Source organism: Sturnus vulgaris, chromosome 10 (genome assembly GCF_052056855.1).
Source record: "Sturnus vulgaris isolate bStuVul1 chromosome 10, bStuVul1.hap1, whole genome shotgun sequence".
In the NCBI taxonomy this organism is placed as follows: domain Eukaryota; kingdom Metazoa; phylum Chordata; class Aves; order Passeriformes; family Sturnidae; genus Sturnus; species Sturnus vulgaris.
The window spans coordinates 23,827,527-23,846,355 of NC_142252.1; the positions used below are offsets into that span (position 1 = coordinate 23,827,527).

The 18,829-nt window shown below is 38.9% G+C and overlaps 2 protein-coding genes across 7 annotated transcripts in view; one reads left to right on the forward strand and one right to left on the reverse strand.

Moving 5' to 3' along the window:
- Window positions 1–5,889, reverse strand: part of SMC4 (structural maintenance of chromosomes 4) — a 28,937-nt gene extending 23,048 nt beyond the window's left edge. Inside the window, exons 1-4 of one of the 3 annotated variants that reach the window (XM_014884543.2) lie at window positions 5,766–5,889; window positions 3,388–3,583; window positions 2,090–2,265; window positions 1,327–1,518 (exon numbers count right to left, since the gene is read on the reverse strand). In XM_014884543.2, coding sequence (XP_014740029.2) covers window positions 1,327–1,518; window positions 2,090–2,265; window positions 3,388–3,544 — 525 coding nt within the window. In that variant the 5' untranslated portion in view covers window positions 3,545–3,583; window positions 5,766–5,889. Of the gene's footprint in view, window positions 1–1,326; window positions 1,519–2,089; window positions 2,269–3,387; window positions 3,584–4,175; window positions 5,182–5,765 lie in introns of those variants that run through there. The other 2 variants (XM_014884541.2, XM_014884542.2) reach the window with 2 other exon arrangements.
- Window positions 5,890–5,975: 86 nt separating this feature from the next.
- IFT80 (intraflagellar transport 80) overlaps window positions 5,976–18,829 on the forward strand; it is a 31,336-nt gene continuing 18,482 nt past the window's right edge. For 2 of the 4 annotated variants that reach the window (XR_015805804.1, XM_088171092.1), the window contains exons 1-7: window positions 6,367–6,615; window positions 7,776–7,849; window positions 8,408–8,632; window positions 11,093–11,203; window positions 12,858–12,926; window positions 16,921–17,030; window positions 17,335–17,424. Coding sequence is in view for 3 of the 4 variants with exons in the window: in XM_088171092.1 (XP_088027218.1) it covers window positions 7,816–7,849; window positions 8,408–8,632; window positions 11,093–11,203; window positions 12,858–12,926; window positions 16,921–17,030; window positions 17,335–17,424 (639 nt within the window). In the remaining variant the exon portion in view is untranslated. Of the gene's footprint in view, window positions 6,141–6,366; window positions 6,616–7,775; window positions 7,850–8,407; window positions 8,633–11,092; window positions 11,204–12,857; window positions 12,927–16,920; window positions 17,031–17,334; window positions 17,425–18,829 lie in introns of those variants that run through there. The other 2 variants (XM_088171093.1, XM_088171094.1) reach the window with 2 other exon arrangements.

Consider the following 18,829-nt stretch of genomic DNA (forward strand, 5'->3'; position numbering starts at 1 on the left):
CTGCAGTGCCTGTGCCATGGCCTGGTGGCAGTGGCTGTGCTGTCCCAGCCTGGGGTGGCTTTGGGAAGCCCTGGGGACTGCAGAGTTCTCTGCATTTCCAGCCCCTGAGCTCCACTGAGAAACTGCACCAAGATAAAACAGACAAACATTCAAGATGTGACAAATGTGACATCAGCAGCTTCAAAAAGAGAGCTTCCATTTACCTCCAGAGCAGCAGCCAAAATAAAGCTGGTGCCAGGTTTTAAGAAGTTAAAAACTCACTCAAGATTAACCCCCAAGAGCTCTCAAATTGCTCTCTGGTTTTAAATCAAACTGAGCTTCTGGATGTTAACACAAAGTAAAACCAAAAAAAAAATTAAAAAATAAAATCTATTTAAATTTTTAAAATCTGGTTATTATAAATATAAAAAGAAAAAATTTAAATGTCTTTTGAAACTGTTCCTAAAAAAAGGCTGCAAATGCTGCCACTTTATTCACACCGTTTTTGGAATTTCAATGTACACTTCCCACTTTTTTGGTTGACCCTTAATTTAAAAGTTTAGGTATGTGCATGAAAAAGAAATTTAAATTAAAAGAAATAAATTCTTTGTACCACAATTGTAATAAATCAACAAAAAAGAGCTAAAGTTTTTATCAATACACAAAGCAGCAAGCAAAATAAATGTTTTTTTTAATTTGCCAACACTTTCTATTTCATTCAAACAAAATACCATTCAAAAAATTTTAGTGGTAAAATGTGGGGGTCCAGAATTTTTGCTGAAAAATCTGGTACAAAATTGCAGGCACGTTTAGAGTACATAAAGTGTAAATAAGTTTCAGATTCATTAGATATTTTTCTAAATTTAGATAACCCAAAATATTTTCTAATTGGTTTGAAAAGTTTTGCTTAAATAGGTTTTATTTCTTAATATACATGTTTGTGTTATACATTTCAGAATATCTAATATGTCCAAACACAGATTTATAAATTTTTATTAAATTCTTTTAATTGCTGAAATTTATTTAACTGAGGTAAACGAGATTACAAGTTAAAACGAGTTCTTCTTAAAATGATGATTAAAAAGTTCTAAATTCTTCTCAAACAGAAATCTACCACATATTAGTCCTGCAGCAAATAAAAGAATCCTTACTAAGATTTTAAGAGCTGCTCTACTCAACAGAGGATTTTTCAAGTTAATTAACCCTGATGGTTTAGATCCCAAAGGTAAACTAATCACGCTAGGAAGTTTTCCCCAGCTCCAACGAAAATAAGCAAAATATTCAAAGTTTTTTAGCTCCTTAAAGGCAAAAAAAAAAACAAACCCAAAAACCTGGAATGCCACATACCTTGTCAGTGATTTTTTGGAAGTGAACTTCCACAGAGCAGCTCTGGATGTCCTTGTGCTCATCAGAATTATGGATCAGCACCGAGAGTTTTTTGGATCGGATTTTTTGAGCTCGATAACCGAAGACAAAAAGCAAGGAATCGATGATATTGGATTTGCCACTGCCATTTGGCCCGATAATACATGAGAAACGCTGCACAGAAAAGGGAGGGAGGGAAAAAAAAAAAAAAAGTGATCTTCAAAGGGAAATAAACCCTGCCCAGTCTCCATCACCCATTTAAAACACAATTACTCCTCAGCCCTGCGAGTGTGTGAGAGCTCAGCGTTTGTTGCCAAAGGTAAAAATTGAATAAAAACCCCCCCAGCTCAGCTTTCCCAGCTGCACTGGTTAACCCAAAGCCCTGCACTTTGCAGCCTTCACAAGCTAAGTTTCATGCTCAGCCACGTAAGTCTCTTGTGGGCACTAAAAAAATATTCTCTTTCTTCAAATACAGCCCTAAAAGTTCTCCAGCAAACGAAATTAAGAGAAAAAAAAGAGCTTTTCTAAGCTGTGCTGACAAATTAAAATCGCATAGCATTGGAAAGTTGCACTTAACTGTTTTCTCTACTTAATTTAGAATATTACTATCAAAATATTTCTAAACCTTAAATATTTTTTCAGTTATTTTGAGGTCAGCTTAGATGAAAATGCAGGAAGGAATAATAATACCACCCAGCGAAGTCTCACCTTCAGTACAAAACTACTTAAAGAAAAAGAAAGATACCTTGTGAAAAGGTCCCAGAGTTTGCTCCCCTGCATAGGATTTGAAGTTCTGGTTTACAATGTGAGTGATCATGAGCCGAGGAGCACCAGGTTCACTGGTCATTGCTGGAGGTGGGGGAGGAGGGATGCTACCCAAAATCTCTTCTAAACTTCGATTATCCACCACCTCATCTGAGGCTGCTAAAATCCATCCAAATAAACAGAAAGATAAAAAACAAAAAAACAAAACAAAACAAAAAAAAAACAAACCAAAAAACAACTGTAGGCTCTCAATGATTTTGACACCTTTTAAAATGTTGAACCGATAAAGCAAACATCACTTCTGTCTGAACCAAACTACATTTTGGCCTGTAATTATTAACATGAGCTGAGTGGAATTAAAATTCTTTTTTCCACAAACAAAATGTTTTTTAAGAGCTACTTAAGATGTCCCATCGCTGGGTTTGTTCTTTCATTATGTAATTCTTATTCCAACACACTTTAACAGGCCCCCTGCAATTCCAACAGCTCCAACCATCACAATAAATCTGCAAATGTGAAGCAGGCAAAGCCTTCCTAATGAAGAAGTGCAAAGCCACATTTCAGAGTCCCTGTGCAAGGTTTGGGGATCTCTGCACGAGGCTCTGAAAGCTGCAATGACAGCACGGCTGCTCTGCAAAGACAGGAAGTTTGTTACGAAAACAAACTGGCCCCCTGGATATCAGCAGAGCAGCTTTTCCCCAGGCACCAGCAACTCCTTTTTTCAACAGGCAGCGGGTTTTGCCACCAAATTCAATGTATTCGTCTGTTTGTCAAATACCTGCCTGGAACAACTGCACGTGTGGCTCCCTAAAAAGTTACACAGCCGCAGGTTTTGCAGATTTTTTTTTGCTGCAAAAGTTCAACTCGAGGAACTCAAGAAAATACATTGCTTCATGAAAAAGAAAGTCAAGTCATTTTAAGAGTTAAGTAAATAAACTTGACATTTATTCCATTCCAAGAAATCCCATACCATTGGCTGCCTATAAATTTGAAAAATCCTGCTGTTGTACCACAATCTTAAGCACAATGTCCCAGATCAGAGCTCCGAAATAGGCTTTATTAGGAGAAAGTCTACAAACTGCTTCTACACTTGTACTGGGCCAAACCCTTTAACTCTTTGCAAGCTCTTTTACCCATTTGAAAAGCAGTTTTAAATTGCCAGGGGTTTCAACGTTGCTTTGTAAAAGAGAAAAGAGCAAATCCCATCTGGAAGAGTTGGGAAATTCAAGTTGCTGCTAAGGAGGCTCAATCAGCACTAGACAGGCAGCCCAGACCTACCTTGGGGAGGTTCTTTGTCAGGTTCCCTGGTGCCTTCGTTTTCCTCTTCCACGTCCATGGAGGACTCCTCCAAGGGCTTCCTGCCCTTCCCATGGGCTGCAGAGGAGCTTTTGGTGCTCTTGCCTGGCACGGTCCCTGTTGGCTGCTCCCCTTCCATTCCAAGCAATCAAACAACTGAAGGGCTCTATCTCCTTGGCTAACACAAACAAGAGAACCCCGTGATCCCAGCACCGAGCTACAACCCCGCAAGGAATTCACCTACACCTCTGCCCAGATGCTCCACTCATTTAGAAACCTAAGACTGGAGGTATTTACAAGATAAAAATACGAATTTGAAACAAAATATCGAAGTCAGCTTCATAACGGTATGTTTTAAGATACATCACTCCCAAAACGAGGGGCTGAGCTTAATCTGTATTAACAGGACGGATCTACCTGCTGCCAACTCGTTCAGGGCTGTGACTTTTCCCCTGAAAGCCACCGTGGTGCTGGGGGCAAAGGAGTTAAAGACACATTGAATAACAAGCCCAAGAGCCACATGTCTCTATTCTCCTGGAAGAACTCGTTATATTTCAGACCTGACATTCGTTTTACTTTCAATAATCCGTGCTAAATATTTGTATGGATATAGAGAGATTGATAAACAGATAGAGAAACAAAAGCCCTGCGTGATTATAGCAAAGACTTGACTCTTAAATAATGTAAATCAACACACCCCGCTCAAAAAATACAACACAACCCCTCCTGTCAGCATTCAGCATTTCAGAGAGAAAGCAAATACGAAATACCTTTATCTAGCTGGGATGTTAAAGTGATCTGAGCAAGGACGAGCATTACAAAAGCCATCAGCTGGCACTTGAGCACTGCTCCCCAAACGGGTGAAGCACCCGATGGGAAGAAAAGACGAGTGAGGAGCGAAACTCTCCCCAAAGAGTTGAAATCGCGGCAAGTGGCGAAGTGAGCTCGCAGAAAAACAGACATGAGAAAGTTTACTTCTCACAAGATAAAAAACTGACGTGGTTAGAAAGTCATCTTACAATTGGTGCCAATCATTTGACGTTTTCAGACCTACCCCCAACCCACACTCTCATGAGAGTCCTTCATTTGGGACAATGGGGGAGGGGGAAATGAGACACACAACTCATTTTCGGGCAATTTCAGTCTATGCCCCCGTTCAGAACTGCTCCGCAATGGCTGTCGCGGACAATTACAGCCTCTCAAAGCACATTTATTTATTATTTTTTTTTCCCAAACTGCTCCACTCCGACAGAATTGTGCAATGTAGACCTATTTACCTTCCCAACCCTTCCCCCCCGCCTCGGATACTTCACCAGAATGAACAAGCCGAACTACTTGACCTCAGCTTTTAAATCGCGATAAATCAGCTGCCACATAGTCTCTAACAGATTTAACAAATTCGTGCCCAGCCCCTCCCCCGAGCCAGCTCGAAGGTGTTTGGCAAAAGCATCTCTCCTGCCAAGCGCCGTTTTCCTTACGGGGATGACGAAAAAAAGAACCGGAGACGGACAGAAAAGCTTCCTTATACACAACCGATTAAATCTCATAGCGACAAGCCCTGTCAGTGACAAATCTGGGGCTTTTTTAAAGCCTAAGGAGCCACACTGCACCCTTGTCACGCTCGTTCCAAGTCGCAGAATCCCAAAATATTCCGACTTGGGAAGGACGCACAGGGATTATCGAATCCAGCTCTTTTAAGCGAATCGTTAGATTTTTTCTCTCATCTTTCAATCACCAAAGCAGCAGGAAGAGCCGGGGCTAGAAGGGTCCCGGCTCTAAACAGATTAAAACCGAGTCTCTCCGCTACCCAAACGCGTTCCTGAACTTCCCCATCCTCCGAGCCGCGGTGCCCGGGGGTCCCTAAGGGCACAGCGGGAGTTTTTGGGCTGCCCCGCTCTTCAAAGCCCTGCACCGACAGCGGCCGGGACCGGAGCCCTCGGGGGGACTCTCAATAGGGCAGCCCGGCCTGGGCAGAGGCGCTGCCGCCACTTTTGCTCCCTCCGGCCGAAGAGGGAAATGGGGAAATAAGGCGTGAGGCAGAACCCGCCGTGCCCTCAGCATCTCCTGCCATGCCCTCAGCGCCTTCTCCTCAGCACCTCCTGTCTCTCCCCTCAGCGCTTTCCCTTCAACACCCCTTGTCGCCTCCTCAGCACCTTCCCCTCTGAAGTCCTTATCTCCACCTCAGCATCCCTTGTCTCCCCTCAACTCTCCCAGCATTTCTTTTTTCCGCATCAGCACCATCCCCTCAGCACCCCCTGCCCGGAGCAGCCCCCTGAGGGGGGCACCTCCTCCACCGCCAAGCCCCCCTACCCCACCGCCCTGAGGCGAGCGACCATCGCTTCCTCCCGCCGAGCTCGTACCTGCTGGTCCCGGCAGCTCCGTGCCCCGGCGAGGCGGCGGCAGCGCGGGCAGCTCCAGCTGCTGTAAAAGCTCGGCCGCTTCCACACTCGAAAATGGCGCCGAAACAGCGAACTCGAACCGAAATTCGTTAGAAAAGCGCGGGGCAGGCTGGGACGGGAGGGGCCGGGCCCGCGGGTTTGAACGGCACCGCCGCCCCCGCCCGCCATCTTGTGTTCGTTACAGCGGGGAGGGGAAAGCGCCACAAACCCGCCGGGAGCGGCTTTTTCTGGGGACAGACGGAGGGATGGGAGACATTAGGGTGTGAGGGCAACGCGGTAACACAGCCTGGCGGCCGTGCCGGTGAAGAAAGGGGTTCATTTTAATTTTAGAAGTAGGTCAGTGGGCGGCGCTTGGTTGCTGGGCGACGCGCGCCGGTTTAAAAATAATTTTAAAAAATTATTAAAAAAAATTTTTTTACGAGCGAAAAAAAAAACATTAAAAAATGGCGACAGCGCGGCGATTTTGAAGCGGGTTTAATTAATTAACGGGCGGCGCCGTGGCACCTTGGGGGGGCCGGGGGGGACCCGTGAGGTGGCGGAGGAGGAGGAGGAGGAGGATGAAGTCTCGCGAGAAGTCGCCATAGAGACGGCGGCGCTTGGCGGCAGGCGGAGCGGTGCTGCCGCTCCTGAGGCGACAGCAGCGGGAGAGGGAGGCGGGATCATCCCGGGATCCGCTGGGAGCGGGATCAATCCGGGAGCTGGCGCCGGGATCGTGCCGGGTTCCCCTGGGAGCGGGCTCCGGCCGCAGCGGGCTCCGGCCGCAGCGGGCTCCGGCCGCCGCTCTGCGCGCTCCCTCCCGCTGCCCGCGCAGGTAAAGGCGCGCTGGGGAGGCGGCGCCCTCCCCTCGGCTGAGTCAGCCCGCGGTGGGCGAGAGGGTCGGGAGCCGTGACCCCCGGCTGGGCGTGGGACGGGCGGATGGAGGGGAGGGAGAGCTCCGGGGGACAGCTGAGGGCAGGGCGGGTGACTCCCGAGCCCCGGCAGCTGGCGGCCCTGGGGAGGAGTTGGATTATCCGCTTCTTGGAAAGCTGGAAGCGGAGGGAAAAGCGGGTGTTGGCGAGCGGGTGATGGTGGCCGAGGCTGCCCCGAGGGTTTGGTGTTGCCTTCTCCGTGCATTCCGCTGGCTGCTTTTCCTTCTCAGCATTCCCCTTATCCCGCTGTGACATTTCTTTCCTAGTGCCCCCATCCTGCCGCTGTTTTCTTGCTCTGCCCTCATCCCTTTCCGTTGCCTTCCCTGTTTTCCGTCCCGGTGCTCCCCCATTCTCCCCTGTGACATTCCTGCCCTTCTCCCCTCATCCCACTCCTGCTCCATCTCCTCCGCCCTCCCCGATCCCCCTCTCCAGGCCAGCAGCTCCGGATGGCAAAGGGAGGAGGCGTGAGGCACTTTGGCTTCTCTAAATCCCGATCATTCCTGGTTGTAATTCCTGCTTATTGCCACATCTCTCCTAAAACTCCCGCGGAGCCGCTGCCGGATTCCTTGGGATGCAGGGAATCCGTGGGCTGCGGTGATGGATGTACCTGTGGATGGCCCAGGGTGGGCGTTCAGCCTTTCAGCGGCACATACAGAGCGATTAAAATGCGTTAAAAACGAAATAAAGTTTTGGGCTTTGAAAGGAAAATACCAGGTTTTTCTTTCCTGGCTATGTGTCAGCACACGAGATCTCCAGTGCTCCAATCTCTGATGTTCCAGGCTTGATCTTAAAGGTCTTTTCCAACCTTAATTATTCGAGGATTCACTGTTCACAGCATCGATTTTTGTTCAAGTTGTCCATATTCAGTCGGATAACGTGAAAACAGAATTCTCATTAAACTCAGGTATTTCTTGGTGCTTATTTTGCCCCAGTAGTGATGTAATATTACTTCAGAACTTTTAATTTCAGTGCGTCTTCCTTTTTAATTTTGGCTGCTTGTGTATGCACGTGTATTATGCTAATTACACATACTTATACACGTATTTATTTTCGTCTGTTACAGTTATAACACATGGTTTTAATGCTCTAACTGAACGACTGAGATGAGACTGAAAACTTCCCTTTTAAAGGAGCCAAAACATATCCTTTGTCACAGGAAAAACATGCAACATCATGTTCGTTCTGAATAGACTCTTGCAGAAAACATTTTTTTTTATTCTTGAAGTTACAGTAAAATATTAGTAAATTGCAGATGGCTTTTTTCCTTGCTTTTCCTTTGTTCCCCTTGTCATTGTCAGCCTTTAAGGACAATATTTCAAGAGCTATTGAGCACGTAAATATGATGTGGTGTTAATAAATCAATGCTTTTGAATGATAGTTGGATGCTTTGCAGTTGTATTTTGCACTAAGACCTTTCATTAACTCAACATTTTAGCCATGTTTTGATAACTGTACCTCGTGATAATAATTTTAATTTTACATGAAAATTCACTTTATTTTTGGCTGAATTTTTACCAGCCCTTTTTGGCACTTAAGAGGAAAAAAACCCAGAAAATTTATTTTTTTTAACCTAAAATATTTCATGCTGTCTCACCAAAACAATCTTCCTGTATTGTCCCTTCAGTTCTGAATAACTGAGATGGACTATTTGATTATTTTAAATAGTTAAACTTTTCAGATTCCTTAACTGAAGGGAACATAAAGATTTGGTGAGCTGTGTGGGATGGACGACAGCTGACGAGCTCTACTCCTGCAGTGACGACCACCAGATCATGAAATGGAACCCTGTGACCAACGAGACCACTCGAGTGCTGAAGCTCCCAGATGATGTTTATCCCCTGGATCTGCACTGGTTTCCCAGAGGAATTGGTGGAAAGAAACAATCCCAGGCTGAGATCTTTGTTCTGACCAGTTCTGATGGTAAGGCAGTATAAAATATTCAGGTAAATTTAAAATATTTGTTGTTTCATAGTGCTCATGTCAGTCAAATACAAGGCATTGTTTGGGGAGTGAGATGCTTTGAGGATTGGGATGGTTTGGTTTTTATTTTTCCTTTCTCCCTAAAAAGATTTTATACCCAGCCAGATTTTTTATTCTTGCATGAATTTTCCTGCATCAGCAAACTCTCCTCAGTGACAAGGATTCCTGGAAACTTGCTGGATCCAATGGAAAAGGAGCATCATGTCTTTACAGGATTGTATTAATTCCTAGTTGAACTACAGATGTTTGAAATCAGAGCAAATGTAAATTTATTCCCCTTGGGTTTTCTTCTGAAATGCATCTCTTGAGGGATTTTGTTCTCTTATTTCCTACTGACATCGGTCTTGTTGCTATCTTTTAACAAAAATGAGGAATATGCTTGGCTTTAACCTGCAAATTAAACACAAATTGAAAATGATTCAACCTTTTCTTTGGTTTTTATTGATAATTTTGTATTAGGTCAGCATTTAAGAGTCCATGGAAGTTAATGACCAAAACATATATATTTTATATTCTGTGTTTGGTTAGGCTGAGAGTCTCCCATTGGAAATTCCTTCAAAACTGAGGAATCATTTTTAGGTTGAGGACAGTTCTGGCTTCAGTACTTAATAAAAATAAAGGATCAGAGATTAAGTTGAATCACTTCTACCTACTCCAGGCATTTAGCTAAAATTTTCCCTTTTTTTTTTGTGTAGTAAGTTGCAATTTGAAAGTCTCTGTTCCCTCAGCTGAAGAACAGAAATCCATGGAAATGGAGAAACCTCCCTGTGGGAATGCCATGGAAAAATCATTTGAGTGTCAGCAATTATAAATTCCCCTGTTGGAAAAGCAAAGAAGTTGCAGAAGTCAAGTTGATATCCATGAAAATTTGATCTCCCATGTTCTGCAGAAGGATTATGATACAGTTTTAAGTGATGATCACATTTTTTCCAGAGGAATTTTGCAAAGTTGATCCTGCTTTTTTTTTTTTTACATGTAACCATGTTCTTCCCTGCTCAGCTACAATTTCCTCTGCTTCCCTCTTTGCAAGGGGCCTTGTGAGAGAGGTAGGAGCTTGTGGAGTGGGAGAGGATGGAAAAAATTGGGAAAATAGTAGAGTTTTCCCTGGATAACAGGGATTTATCTGATAATTTGCCCATTTTCCTGATATTTTGACTTCACCAAAGCCTTCAGTTCCTTCCCAGCTGCTCGTGCTTCCACTGGAATTTCATTTGTCTCTTAGGAGTTGAGGAATTGCTTACAGAAACATTCAGGGATTTTGTTTAGATCAGTGGAAGCTGTTTCAATGGATAAAATCCCATGGAATTCTTTATATCCTGAAAAAAAGTGATGGCTCTGAAGAGCTCAGCCCCCTTCATGCTGAGTCCTGTAGGTGATGGCATGGGAATATTCCTGGTCCTGGCAGATTGTGTTGAAGGATTCTCCAGTGAAAAAGGAGATAGAGATGGAACAAAGACACTGCATGGAAAAAGGTGCAGAAAATAAAAAGATTTATTTATCAGAAAATAAAAGTTGTTTTAATGTAAAAACAGAAGAGGTCGTTTTGGCAATTGAATTGGAGAAAACATTGAATTCCTCTCAATTTAGCTTACACATGAAACATGGAAATCTCAGACCTGAGAGATATTCTATACAGTAAGTGATACATTTATGAGATAAATTCTATTTTATAGTTATAAATTAATGGAATGCATTAAATGAATACCTTAGAGGGGGCTTGGAACAACCTGGTCTGTTAAAGTTGTCCCTGCCCATTGGGATTTAAATCCCAACCCAAACCACTCTGGGATATCCATGATCTGTTCAAATAAATTGATTTATCCAAACCATAGGTTTTTTTTATCAGTCTTTTCCTTGGAAATCTTGCATTGGCAGAGATTTGCTGGATGGGTGATTGTGCCAAAAGTTCTGATCACTCAGGAACTTCTTTGCAGTGGTTCAGTCTGGCAGCTTAGATCAAATAATAGGAAAAATAATTTGATTTTAAAGTAGATAATTTCAATTACTGGAATGCTCATTTTTCCAGGCTTTCCATTGTCTGCTCTTTGCTCCAGTTTAAATTTGATCTTCCTGGATTTTAGCAGCATCCCTTATTTGGGAAGAAAACCTTTCCTGATGCTGCTGTTGAAATCATTACAAGCTTTGGGGTTGGCTGCTGTGGAATTCCATCCCAGCTCCAGCATGGGAATTCTGATTTGAGCTCTGAAAAACAATTGGATGTTTTCTTTGGATTGTTGGTTCCTTGGTTTGTGTGTGTGTATTTTCCACAGAAAGTACCAGCACTGCTGGAATAATAGATATTATAATTGTATCATATAATTAATCATTTACTATAGAATTACTTATGTAAATTATATACACTGTGTCTTTTTTTTTTTTTTTTTTTTTTTGCTTTTTTAGGGAAATTCCACTTGATTTCCAAGCTAGGAAGAGTGGAGAAAAGTGTAGAAGCACATTGTGGGGCTGTCCTTGCAGGAAGGTGGAATTATGAGGGAACAGCCCTGGTTACAGGTGAGCATTCCTGCATTAATAAAGTGCTTTCAAAACTAAAATTTGGTCTTAATTATCTTTTTTTTTTTTTTTGGTCTTCATTATCACAGAGGTTGTTATCACCTTGTTTGCTAGGAGTTCATTTTGCACTATTTAATTAATGCTATCTTAGCTTAGTGTTGCCCATTTTAATAGATCTTGTAAAAATATTTCTCTTTTTTCATTTCAGTCATCCAATCTACTTGAAAGTAAATGTTTTAATATCAGAGTGCTTAGGTGGTTTTTTTGGCTGCTCTGAACTTCAGAAAGAAAAAAAATAAATCAAATATTCTCCTATCTGTTACAAGGAAAAGTTGCTAAGTTGGTGCATTTATATCCCTGCATATTTGGGGTATTTTTATCCAAAAAGGCTCATTGATCTGGAATATTCCTGTGCTTTATTCCTTAATTATCAGTAATTATCACTTACAGCCTGTTTATATTAATGCCAGGGGAGTGACCCCACAATTTCTTCATTTTTATACCACTTTTATCCTAAATATTTCATTAATTAATTTCTTTTAGCATTTTTTTTTTTTTTTGGTCCCAAATTCCATCTTGGTGTTGAGGGGAGCTGCAGAAATTGCCTGGGCTGGGTTCCTTGCTGGAATTTTTGGTGTTGTCACCCTCTGATGGAGCCCAGCTGATTCCTTTGGACAAATTCCAACTCAGGCCACAAAAACCGAAGAGAATTTTGGATTTGTTCATTTGCAGACTCTGAAATGCTGCTTCAAGGAACTCTGTCTGGCCTGCTCCTCTGAAATCCCAGAGGAACAGAAATATTGTTCTTTTTTAAACACAGCTTTGCCTCAGGAACTTCTCCAAAGACAAAGTCAAAATTGTCTTTTGAATCCTTTTATTTTATTTTATTTTATTTTATGAGACTGCATGACACTGACACTTTTCTGGGAGTGTGGGAATTCATCACCACTTCCAGTTTATTCTGTGGAGATCAACTCCTCTTCTACCACAGCTGTACTTGGAGGAAAAGTAAATAAATCATTGCTACTGCATCACTTCAAAGATTTTTTTTATGATTATATTTCAACAGCATCAAATGTGCTCAAATAAAATTTTTAATTTTGAGGGGTTTTTTTCCTACATTTTTTGAAATTTAAAACAACATTGGCCAGATGTAAAAACCTGAAATGTGGTCAATAAATTATATTTGAATGGAAGAATCCATTCATTTCTAGGTGCACCTTTTTCCTCATTAAATGAGGAAAAGAGTTATCTTTGCTTCCATCATTTATCAGCTCTGAAATCTCCAGTTTAATTCATCAAATCTGCTCCAGGGGCTCCTCAGACTCCTTCCAGCAGCTTCTGGGCCATTGAAGGAATCAAAAATACACAATTTGGGATATTTAAATAATGATGGATTTTCCCTTTCTATGACCAGCTTCAGAAAAAAAAATCAGGGATTTTCAAGAAAGGAAAACCTCTTAATCATAACAAAAGAACCATCTCAAATATTTTTTTCCTTCTTACACTTCTTAGTGCACGTTTAGAAGACTATAAAAAAGGAATTTACCTGCAGGAAAAGCTGGATTTATTTGAACTCAAATGTTTGCTGTGTAAATACATTTTTTACACTGATTATTGTAGGGCATTTGCTGATTTTTGTGCTCATTTGCAGCTGGGGAAGATGGCCAAGTGAAAATCTGGTCTAAAAGTGGAATGCTGAGATCCACCTTGGCTCAGCAAGGTGAGTTCCTTTGCTCAAAGCTGCAGCAAAACTCGTTCATTTGAGTTATTCTGAAATATATTTAAATAATAAACCCTCAACGTGGCAAGGATTATTCTGAAATATATTTAAACAACAAACCCTCAATATGCCAAGGATGGTTTGTTCAAATTAAATCGAACCAATTCAAATTAAATTGATTAAAATTAATGTAAATCAAAGTTGCATTTTAATAAGATTTTTTTTTTTTAAAAAAAGTATTTCATTTTTCAAGTTAGAAGTGTTGCACCATTTTTAGGCAGCAGTCTCAGTCCCACCCGAAGGATTTGGTGCCATTTCAGTGAAGATCCTCAGCTAAATTTTGTTTTTTCAGACTTCATAGATGGAAGCCATGTGACCTTGTGACATTTTTGAAGAAACCACACACACCTGGGCTTGGGTTAAATGTCAGGCCCTTATCTCTGCCTGAAACAAATAATCTGAATTCTTTCAACCTGGGGAAAGCATTTTTAACCACAGCAGTCAATGTAAAATGCATTTTCTGTTCTTTTAAGGAAGTTCACATGCTCGTGTAGTGTTTGTCAGGTAAAAGCTAGAATTAAAAAAAAAAAAATAAAAAAAATTCAAATTGAAGCACGTGTTCTTTAGTATTTCTCAGTTTGTGTTGTCACATTTTTATGTGTTATTTTGCTTTTTTGAGATTTGAAAAAAAGACTTTGAATGGAAATTCTGTGCTGTGGTTTGAAATATGGATTTTCACTGGTTTCTGGTGCAGTCTAAAATCACATTTGAGTCCCCATGGACCAACTGTCACCTTCTATTTGTGTTTTCAAATCTTGTGAGCTCCTGAAATCCTTTTCAATTCAGAGGCAGAATCCCCTTGTGAAAGTGCCCATTCCTGGCCTCAGGACAGGATTCTGCAGGATTGCTGGGGTTTAAGGGAAGTGAATCCTCTCCAAATAATTTTTCCTTTAATAAGAACTGAAAAAAATTCCAATTACCATCATTCCTTTGCCTCGTTCCACTCTTTGTGTTAGAAATAAATTGCCAGGCTCATCTTTTGGGATGATGATCCACGTCCCTTTTCTGTCTTTGACCTTTTTTCCTCCTTTTTTTTTTTCCCTTTAAAATTCTTCCTTTTATTCCTCCTTTTTACCCTGAAATATTGAATTTAAACTTCCACTGATTCATTTTGATGAGGAAACTTTTTTTTTTTTTTTTTCCATGGATTTCTTGTTGGTAACCCAAAGAATGATCCTGAAATCCTGGGATGGTTTGGGTTGGGACATCTCCCACTATCCCAAACTTGCTCTTGGACATTTCCAGGGATTCAGGAGCTTCTCTGGGAATTCCATCCCAAGCCTCCCAGGGAGGAATTTATTCCTCATATCTAAATTATTCTAATAAAGACCCTCACAAGATCTAAAAACAATTAATTAATGTTTCTCCTCTTATGACAATCCAAAATCCCACACAAACTCTTTGGAATTACCAAGTTTGCTGTTGGATAAATTGGATATTCTTTCCTCAAATTTTAATTTTCTGCTTTTTTTTTTCCCCCTTCTTTTTCTGCCAGAATATTCTTATTTATCCCTGGCTTTTCCTGTGGGTTCTCCAGGGTGTTTGGCAGTGTTTTCCCAAGCCAGTCCTTGTTAAGTGCAGAAGGAAATGAGTTAACTCAGCTCCTGCTGTTAAACCCTGGAAATTGTGGTTATCATAAAAAAAAAAAAAAAAAAAAAAAAAAAAAAAAAAAAGGGAAACATTTGGTTTAAATAGAAAAAAAAAAAAAAAAGATTGTTAGATCAGCATTAAGACAGGACAAAAAAAAAAAAATGGAGTTTATTTCGAATTTCTGCTCCAGCTGGTGACAGAATTTATGGCATTTTCACCAGGAATTGCCAGGAGGAAACCAGCCAGAGCCTCATTTATTTAATATATGTTGTGTTTCTGGGATTTGTCTGCACTCATGGTTGACAAGTTTAAAAAAAAAAAAAAAAAAATCTGCTGTAATTCTGTATTTTTAAATAATAAAATTCCCTAAAAGAAAATGTATGAAATAGAGAAATCATCAGGAGCAATGACACCAGATCTCAAATTGGAGGCTGAATAAATTGAATTTAATCACAATAAAATCAGCTTTTTGTACAGAGAAAAATGGGGAGAAACTGGATGGTGCTAAGGGCACTTGTAGCAGTTCAATCATTTAATTATTATCCAAATCTCATCAAAATATTGCCATATAAAAATATTCCTGAGGCCTTTTTGGAAATAGAATTTAATATGCCAAAATTGTCACCGTTGAGAGCATTTTTAAGCTTTTTGGTTTTTTTTTATTACCATAAAGTTACATTTAAAAAATGGTTTATTTGAACAATTTTAATTCAGTTGCTCGGTTTAATACTTGGAGATGCTTTTTACTTCACTTTCTGCATTTTATTTCAAGGAATCAAATAGCAAAACCCTTTGATTTTTCTTCAGAAGAGACAAATCCTGTCAAATAATATGGAAAATATTTGCATAGTTGGCAAGTCTGACTTTTTTTAATTTTTTTTTTTTTTTTTCCCTTGGATGATTTTCCATCTAATTTTTGCTTTATTCTGTTTTCAAAAAAAAAAATGTAATTTGAAAACTGGAACATGATTTTAAAATGGAACAGTCAGGTTTTTTTTTTTTTCCCCAGATACAAAATTCTGGGAGTTTCAATCAAAGAAAATTTCAGTAAAAATGGGAAAAATCTGTCAAAAATCTGTGAGCCACTTTTCTTTCTTGTCATTTATTTTAGAAATTTAGGTAAAAATATTTATTTTCTGATGTCTCTTGGTGAGAATTATTTCGATTTTCTGTATGTCAGGAGTGACAGTTGGGACTAAAATTGTATCAGTGCATAAATCTGAATATAAATAAAAATGCAGCTCTTTCCTCTTGGTTTTTTATTTTTCTGGACTTAAAACCATTCCCTTGTAAAAATTTTAGAAACTTGATAATGAAAGATTGCAACATTAAAAAATACTAAAAATGAAAATTTATAATGAAAGGTATCAATAAAGAGGCTTGAGAAACATGGAATGTGTATTTATATAATGCAGTGTTATAGAATAATAATAATCAAAATAATAATAGGTATTTATGTAATATAAATCTGGTGTATTTTATGCAATAATTATGTATTAGATGTACTTATATATTTCATATATATTTCTATATAGTGCATATAATTGTATATTGAATTTATTATGCTGCTATTATTATTATTATTATTATTATTTTAATATGGTTTCCCTCTTTTTTCCCCTGGTTTTTCCCTGTTTTTTCCCTCTTTTTCCCCTCTTTTTTCCCCCGTTTCCCCCCCCCCGTTTTTTCCCTGTTTTTCCCCCGTTTTTCCCTGTTTTTCCCCTGTTTTTTTCCTGGTTTTTCCCTGTTTTTTTCCCCTGGTTTTTCCCTGTTTTTTTTTCCCCTTTTTCCCTCCGTTTTTTCCCCTCTTTTTTCCCCTCTTTTTTCCCCGTTTTCCCCCCGTTTTTTCCCGTTTTTCCCCCGTTTTCCCCCTGTTTTTCCCCTGTTTTTTTCCTGGTTTTTCCCCCTGTTTTTCCCCTGTTTTTTCCCTGTTTTTCGCCTGTTTTTTCCCCTGTTTTTTCCCTGTTTTTTTTTCCCTGTTTTCCCCCCGTTTTTTCCCCTCTTTTTTCCCCTCTTTTTCCCCTCTTTTCTCCCCCGTTTTCCCCCCGTTTTTCCCCCGTTTTTCCCCCGTTCTTCCCGTTTTTCCCCCGTTTTTTCCCCCTCTTTTTTTCCTTCTTTTTTCTCTCTTTTCCCCCCGTTTTCCCCCCGTTTTCCCCCGTTTTTTCCCGTTTTTTTCCCATTTCCCCCCGCTTTTTCCCAATTTTCCCCCCGTTTTCCCCCCGTTTTTTCCCCATTTTACCCCCGTTTTTCCCCCCGTTTTTCCCCCCGTTTTCCCCCGTTTCCCCCCGTTTTTCCCCCATTTTTCCCCATTTTCCCCCGTTTTTCCCGTTTTCCATGCCCACAGCATCACCAGTGTACTCAGTGTCCTGGGCTCCTGACTCTGATAAAGTTCTTTACACCTCAGGGAAGCAGCTGATAATTAAACCCCTCCAGCCCAATGCTAAAGTTCTGCAGGTATTAATAATCTGATTAATTAATTACATTAATTCCCAGAAATCAAAATACGGAAACCTTTCCCTTTTCTCTCCTTAAGAAGCAGTTGTTGAAAATTGGATTTTAATGCACATTTTTGTGCTTTGATTCTGCCTTCTTCAAGCTTTATTTAATTTATTTCTCTGCTAAATCATAAAATCATTAAAATTGACAAAAACCTCCAAGCTCATCGAGTGCAAGGAGTGATTAAATATTAAAAATAGGATTTTTCAGAATGCTTGCATGTGTTGAATTGTTTGGTTTTTTTTTTTTTTTTCCTTTTCAGTGGAAAGCCCACGATGGGCTGATTTTAAAAACTGACTGGAATTCAGTGAACGATCTCATCCTGTCTGCAGGGGAAGATTGCAAATATAAAGTAAGTTCTGCTTCCATTTTAACCAAAAAAAAAATAAATTTATTACATATTTAAATTTTACCCTGGAAGCCCAAAATGAAATGAGAAATCTGTCACTTCTCAAGGAAAAATTTTATTATTTTTAATATATATTTTTATATATATTTACACAGATATATTTGCATTTTTATATGTATTTATATATATATTTATATTTTTGTATATATTTGTATTTTTATATATATTTATATTTGTATTTGTACTTTTTATATTGATAGTTATATTTGTACTTATATGTATACTTTATATTTATATTTATATTTATATTTATATTTATACTCCTATTTATATTTATGCTTCTATTTCTATTTTTATTTCTATTTATACTTACACTTATATTTTTATTTATACTATATTTATATTTATATTTATATTTATATTTATATTTATATTTATATTTATATTTATATTTATATTTATACTCATATTTATATTTATATTTATATTTATATTTATACTCCTATTTATATTTATATTTATATTTATATTTATATTTATATTTATATTTATATTTATATTTGTATTTATATTTATATTTACAAATACACCTCACTCTGTGTATGAACATAAAATTACCAATCTTTGTTAAACACAGCAAGAGAAAAATCGGTGAAATGGGAGTGAAACAAAAATACCTCCAAATATAGAATATTATACAAGATATTTGTATATTGTACAATAGGTTGTACAAATGTGGGAGGGATAATTTGAATTAATTTAAGATGACATCAAATTAGAGGAGCTAAAGCTGCTGGTTTCTAATGGGAACATTGGTGAATCCCTCAGTAAAATTGAATTTAAAATTTAAAATTGAAAAATATAAATATATAAAGCGAAAGTGAGATCAAATAGAGTTGATTTTTGACAATTACACTGGAAATATGAGAGAGAATTACACTTGTGGAATTAGATATATATATATAAATATATATATATATATAAATATATAAATGTTTTTATACTTGGATATATATAACTACATAAGTAAATATAAATTTTTTAAAATATATCTGGAATAAAAATAATATGTATACAAAAATATCTGTACAAACCAAAAGTGAGCTATAGTAGAGTTGATTTTTCAAATTACACTGGAAATATGAGAAGAAATTACAATTCTGGAGTGACAAAAATACAAAAATACATCAAAATAAACCCAAAATAAGCTCTAATAAAGCTGATTTTTGGAATTGCCCTGTGCCATGGAGAACAATCGTTGTTGTGGAACAATCCCAGGTGGTTGCAGGGGTAGAATTTGGAATTTTGCTGCAGGTTTGGAATAAAAACAAAGTGTATATAAAAATATATCTGTATAAACCAGAAGTGAGATCAAATAGAATTGATTTTTCAAATTATCCTGGAAATA